The sequence below is a fragment of the Kogia breviceps genome, chromosome 10 (genome assembly GCF_026419965.1).
Source record: "Kogia breviceps isolate mKogBre1 chromosome 10, mKogBre1 haplotype 1, whole genome shotgun sequence".
NCBI lineage: Eukaryota > Metazoa > Chordata > Mammalia > Artiodactyla > Physeteridae > Kogia > Kogia breviceps.
The window spans coordinates 106606413-106612757 of NC_081319.1; the positions used below are offsets into that span (position 1 = coordinate 106606413).

Here is a 6345-nt window from a genome sequence, read left to right on the forward strand (position 1 = left end):
GTCCGAGGGGACAGGGCCGCCGGTCACCTGCGTCCGCGTCCCTTCCGCGCCCGGACGGCCCCGCTCCGACCACGCTCCCTTTGTCCGCCCGCCCGCGAATGGGCCGACGCAGCGACGACGGGATTTGTCCGCAGGTTTTCCCCTTCACCACCCAAAGGGGTGGGGTGGGGGCCCTGGGAAGCGCGAGGCCGCCCAGGCCCGGGGCTGCGAATCGGAGCGGGTCGCGCGGCGGGAAGGCCGGTCCGGGCCGCCTGCCCCGGAGGACGCCGCGCCCTGCGCGCCTCCCCGGCCTCTGGGCTGCGACTCCGAGCCAGGGACCCAGCGAATCAGAGGCCACGTAAAGCAGTTTTTGACTGCAAGTAGAGAGTATTTATTTGCAGCAATCCTTTAACAACGATCAAATTTTGACAACAAGCAACAGCAATTACTGCTAAGTGTTGCCTCTAGATCGGAGCGGCAGATAGCAGGGAACTGTATTATCTCGAAAACAAACGGAAAGGCCCTGAATGACTGTAATCGAACCGCCATCTCCCCAAAGTCTGATTGACAGGGCAGATCCCCCTAAGATAATGAATTTATTACATTTCCTGGGTTATTTACAAAGGGGGAGGGCCGATCCGGATTGCCCCCTAGGTTTAACTGTAAATTAACAAGAAAAATGGGACTGAAAAGAAACCACCTGGACTTAAAATGCCCTGCTCTTTGCTCCTTCCTTCTTGTTATTGTTTTAAATCTTTTTCAAAAACTAATTGTTCAACGAACATCTCTTCTAAAATAGTTTCCCAAAGATTAAATATCCCTCTCCAACCCGTCGTACATGTTTTGTTTTTAAATCAATCCTTCTGCGTTAGACACGAAGGACTGTAGATGTGGATGAGTTATATACATACATTTAAAAGCTGGGTTTTTTTTTTTCCTCTTACAAAGGAGTGAAATTAATAGGAAGAAAATCATCCAGCATTTGGCTCACAGGGATGTCTAATACACATCGCTGTTTTTTCATGTGATACACAAGCCAGACCTTCATATGTGTATCTGGAGGCACAGCCACCTCTCTCCACACACAGGTATCACTGCGGTAGGACCGCTGCTGATTCATGGGCTTAAAATTTCCAAATCATGTTCAGTCATTACTGAGGAAATGAATTTGTGTATATGCCAACTCAGATCTGTTTAGGAAAATCTCTTTTTACTAGCCACTAAGCAAGCTGACTATACAGTATGTTTTGCAGAAGATGCTGCAGGAAAAAAAAATCTAAACAAAAAGAGACTTTTATGTGAACTTTGACAAGGAATAGTCACAGGGTGTCTCCATTTTTTTCAGAGATTTAGGAGGAGAAGTGATCATTTCTAGTGTTTTAATCTCTGAAATCTGTTTTCTTATAATAATTAAGGCTGTATAAAAGTATCCAGACATAAAGGTCTCATTCAAACTGAATGGTAATTTATTAATAAACAAACAATGAATATGTTCAACAAAAAGAAAGAAAAGATGATAGAACAAGATTAATACAGTTTCCCTTTTTATAATGAAAAAAAGAGCACAATTTAAAGTTTCAGGCAATTTAACGTCAGGTTTTGGAAACACTTTCTGGCGTTTGGTCCACGACATCCAACTACAAATTAAAAATAAATTACTATGTTGCAATTTACATTTTAAAACAAGTCCATGGATAAAAAGAAAGCGATTTTCATATACGGGGACTTCCTACCTCCTTTCAACAGACTAGTATCTTACAGGTGAGACGTGAAGGCAGGAGGCGGCAGGGGAAGGGACAGGACAGGAGGAGGAAAGCGTGCTCTCTGAAAAGAAGAAGAAACTTACGTGTTATCTGGAGTAACACTGTCCTTTAACAAACCATGACTCTGCTGTCTCTGTACGAAACAGTTTACGGGGTTTTGTTTATTTAGTTAAGGCAAAGTGGAGGTGGCTCCGAATCCATCTTTCAAGGAAATACTCTTCTTCGTGCTGGTGAGTTGAAAGTTTGGAGGGATTCTTCTGGTCGCCGGTTTGGTGAACGTTTTTCACAAATTGGGTTTTTGGTTTCGGTTTTGCATCCAGGGTTCTTTCGGCTGCTCCAGCTCTGGGGTCCGGTTCAGTTCGGCTGGGAGGCGGGCAGGGCGGAGGGGTCAGAACTTGCTGCAGTCGTAGACGAAGGCCCCTGACGTGCGGTACAGGGACTGGCCGGAGGGGAAGGCCATCTGACAGCTGCTGTTCCCGTTCACCGGGGAGTTGCTCAGGCCGATCCGCTGCGACTCAAACATGCCCCGCACCGAGTGGAAGTTCTGCTGCTGGCCCGGGTAGCCCGCGGCCGCCGCCGCCGCGCTCGCCAGGTGGCCCAGGTCCCCGCCCGCCTGGTTCAGGTACCAAGAGGCCAGGCGGCCTTGGTGGGCCGCAGGGTGGTGGCCGGCCTCCTGGCCGCCGCCGCCGCCGCCGTGGCCCAGTGACGAGGAGCTGCTGCTGGTGGCCGGGGGCAGCGAGTAGTCGGGAAGGGGGTCGTCCACCGAGGAGCCGCCGGCGCCCGCGGGCGCGCCCTGCACGTGGCCGCCGCGCTCCCCGGCCGCGTACAGGCTCATGGCCTGCAGGTTGCAGTGGTAGGTCCCGGCGCCCCCGGCCCCGCCGCCCCCGCCCGAGCCGCCCGCGCCGGGGCTCTGGCTGCACGGGGAGCCGTACAGGGAGCTCTGGCCCGGCGAGTAGGCGCCCAGCGCCAGCGGGGGCGCCAGGCCCGCGCGCGAGGACGCGGCGGCCGGGGCCAGGAGGCCAGAGCCCAGCTCGGCGGCTGCGCCCTGCGGCGACCCCCGCAGCGACGTCATGATGTTGTCCACGCTGAAGCCCTGGCTGTGCGGCGGCGCGGGCGCGGGCGCGGGCGGCGGGCCGGGCTCCGCGCCGTCCAGGCTCAGCGGCCGCGCCGCCGGCAGGCCGCCCGGGGGGCTGCCCCCGCTGGACAGGCTGCTGCTGCTGCTGTCGGGGCTTTCGATTTTGGGCACCGCGGCGGCGGCGGCCGGGGACAGGGGCTGGGGCGGCGAGGGGCACGTACCGTTCTCGGTCTTGATGTCCTGGATGCGCACGGGCGGCGGCTGCGCTCCGGGCGCCGCGCCGTCTGCCTGCTCGGGCGGCGCAGGCGCGGGCTGGCGGCCGGGCTGCGGCGGGGGCGGCGGCGGCGGCGGCGGCTCCTTGAGGTGCAGCCGGTCCTTCTCCTCCTTGTCCTTCACGGCGTCCTTCTTCTTGAAGCGCCGCCGCCGCCGCAGGAAGCTGCCGTTCTCGAACATGTTGTAGGAGTCCGGGTCCAGCGTCCAGTAGCTGCCCTTGCCTGGCTTCTTGTCGTCGCGCGGCACCTTGACGAAGCACTCGTTGAGCGAGAGGTTGTGGCGGATGCTGTTCTGCCAGCCCTGCTTGTTGTCCCGGTAGAAGGGGAAGCGGTCCATGATGAACTGGTAGATGCCGTTCAGGGTGATCTTCTTGTCGGGCGCGTTCTGGATGGCCATGGTGATGAGCGCGATGTAGCTGTAGGGCGGCTTCACCATGTCCTTGGGCTGCGGCTGCGGCGTGTAGGGCCCGTAGGCGCGGGCCATGCCGCCCGGGTACTGCTCGGCGTGCGCCGGGTGCGAGTACACGCTCATGGGGGCCGGCATGGCGGTGTAGCCGCCCCCGGCCGCCGCCGCCGCGCGGTAGTAGCTCTGCTCGCCGCCGAGGTAGGGCACCACTCCCAGGGAGTTGGGGCTGGAAACGGAGTAGCGCGCCTGCATGGCCCCGCTCGCCGCCGCCGCCGCCGCCGCCGCCCCCCGCCCTCGCTGGGCCGGCCGCCCAGTCCGAGTCCGGGCCTGCGGGCTGGTGCCGGGCCGCCGCCTGCCCTGCGCTCGCCCGGCTCCGGGGCGCCTCCGGCCGCCGAGGAGGCTTGGGGCGGCGGAGAGGGCCGGACGCGGACGCGGCCGACGGCCTAGAACGCGCGCGGCAGCTTCCAGGCGGGAACGGGAAAAAGGAGTCCGAGCTAGAAAACAAGCAGACGTCCGGCTCGCCGCGCCGCCCGCGCTTCCAGGAGGCTCTGCCCCAGCCGCCGGCGAAGGCGGCCAGATAACCAGGGCGGGGGGCAGCGCGCCGGCTGCCTGCCCGGGCCCGCGTCACCTTTTTTTCAGTCTCTCGCGCGCCGGCCGCTTAAGGAAGCATTGGGAAAAACTTCTGAACTTTTGAGCATCCGTCACCCAGGCGAGGACTTTTTTACGCAGTTACATTTTTTCCGGGCAGCGGAGCCCCGCCCCATCACGGCGGCGGCAGCCAATGGGAGGCGGGAACGCCTCCGATGGAGCCGGAGGCCGAGCCGCGCCGGCCCGCGCCCCGCCGCGGAGGGCCGCGGGGCTGACCACACGCGCGACGGCCCGCGCCCCTGCCCGCGCCCCCGCCCGCGCCCTGCCCGCGCCCGCAGCCGTGCGCCCCCCGCGCCCCGCCGCCCGCGCCAGGCCCTGTCCCCCACCCCGGGCCCTCCGCTGGCCGTCCATTGTTCCCGCAGACTTTCCGGGTCCTCCGGGCCCCCCGCAGACCCTTCCTCCGTCCGCTCCCAGATGTCACCGCGCCCTCGAGTCCCAACTCGCGCAGGCTCTCTCCCATTCCTTGGCCGGCCTGGCCGACTCCAGCACCGGGCCTCCCCTCCCCTCCCGCCCTCCCCTCCCCTCCCCTCCCCTCCCCTCCCCTCCCGCCCTCCCCTCCCCTCCCCTCCCCTCCCCTCCCCTCCCGCCCTCCCCTCCCCTCCCCTCCCGCCCTCCCCTCCCCTCCCCTCCCCTCCCCTCCCGCCCTCTCCTCCCCTCCCCTCCCCTCCCCTCCCGCCCTCTCCTCCCCTCCCCTCCCGCCCTCTCCTCCCCTCCCCTCCCCTCCCGCCCTCTCCTCCCCTCCCCTCCCCTCCCCTCCCCTCCCGACCTCCCCTCCCCTCCCGCCCTCCCCCCTCCCTCTCCCCTCCCGCCCTCCCCCCTCCCCCCTCCCTCTCCCCTCCCGCCCTCCCCCCTCCCACCTCCCACCTCCCTCTCCCCTCCCGCCCTCCCCCCTCCCTCTCCCCTCCCCCTCCCTCTCCCCTCCCCCTCCCTCTCCCCTCCCCCTCCTTCTCCCCTCCCTCTCCCCCTCCCTCCCCCTCCCTCTCCCCCCTCCCTCCCTCTCTCCCCTCTCCCCTCCCCTCCCCCCTCCCCTCCCCCCTACGCTCCCCCTCCCTCCCCTCTACGCTCCCTCCCCTCCCCTCCCCTCCCCTCCCCTCCCCTCCCCTCCCCTCCCCTCCCCTCCCCGATCGCCAGGCTCCCGGGTTCCCAGAGGTCTCCAGTTTTCCCCACCTGGAAGTTCTCCAGTCCTGAGCTGGGTTACAAAGGGCACGGTTCTAAGGGCTCAGTCACAGCCGAGCTCCGTTCCCGGTGAGGGCGGAGTTGTTGCCCCCACCTCACCGTCCCCGCGACCCCTCCCCAGTAGAAATAAGGGAGGGGGATATGGGGCCCTGCCAGGAGCTTGAGGCCGTGGTTGGCGGCGGGGGGAGTCTTCGGCGCGCGCCGCTGGAGCCTGGAGGCTACCCCGAATTCCTCTTCGGGATTCGCCGCGACCGCCCCCTCTTGTCGAGTCCGGCACCTTTCGGCTCAGAGCAGGGGTCAGCCTGCGGGCTCAGTGACAATAGCAGGTGTGATGACAAGAAGCAAGTCAATACGTCCCACCTTCCTCTCCGCACGCGCGTGGCTGCCGGCTCGCAGAGATAACGGGTGTGATTGGGGGAACGTTCAGAATCGCACCTGCAGGGCGGTTCGAGGGTCCTGGGGATGAGCGCAGAGGCTAATGCCTGTACAAGCGCCTGGGACTTGCAGTTTCCGGGGGACTGGGCTGGAGTGGGAAGAAGGAAAGGGAGAGAAACCACGGGCAGGAAGGAGATGGGCCTCCTCTCCTGCAGCGCGCTTCTGCACTTGGGCGAATCTGGAACAGCCGCTCCGGGCCCTTTCGTGCAAAAAGCTGGACGAACTGGCGCGTCCAGGGGGCTGTGAAGATGAGCAGCTTGGCGCATCTCACACCTCCACCCCCTCCAATTCCTGACAATCTTCAACTGCGACGACGTGTTGGGAACCCTTTTGGCTTCCCGGCTTGAATCCGGCTTCCTCTTCTGCACAATTTGAGCTGCAGCTGCAGTTTAGGAGTTAGGGCGCGGGCCTGTGCAGTTTTAAAATGTTGCACTTCGGAGTGGACCCTGACATGGAGAGACGCGAGGACCTGCTCTTTCTGAACCACCCGGGTGCCCGGAAGCCTGGCTCCCAGGCGCTGCCTGGCCTGCTCCGCGCCTGGGCCGCTCCAGCCTCCTTTCCTGGGCGTCCGCAAGGCCCCGTCTCCGCGGC

The 6345-nt window shown here is 63.1% G+C and overlaps 1 protein-coding gene across 1 annotated transcript; it reads right to left on the minus strand.

Annotated features, from left to right (window-relative positions):
* Positions 1–1424: 1424 nt before the first annotated feature.
* Positions 1425–3793, minus strand: FOXC1 (forkhead box C1). The gene has a single exon (XM_059075383.2). It carries the CDS (start codon positions 3745–3747, stop codon positions 2131–2133), a length of 1617 nt encoding a protein of 538 aa, XP_058931366.1. The 5' UTR covers positions 3748–3793; the 3' UTR covers positions 1425–2130.
* Positions 3794–6345: the final 2552 nt, after the last annotated feature.

What these genes read in the sequence shown, in the direction of transcription:
- FOXC1 (XM_059075383.2), bottom strand. Translation starts at nt 3,747, where the DNA reads ATGCAGGCGCGCTACTCCGTTTCCAGCCCCAACTCCCTGGGAGTGGTG.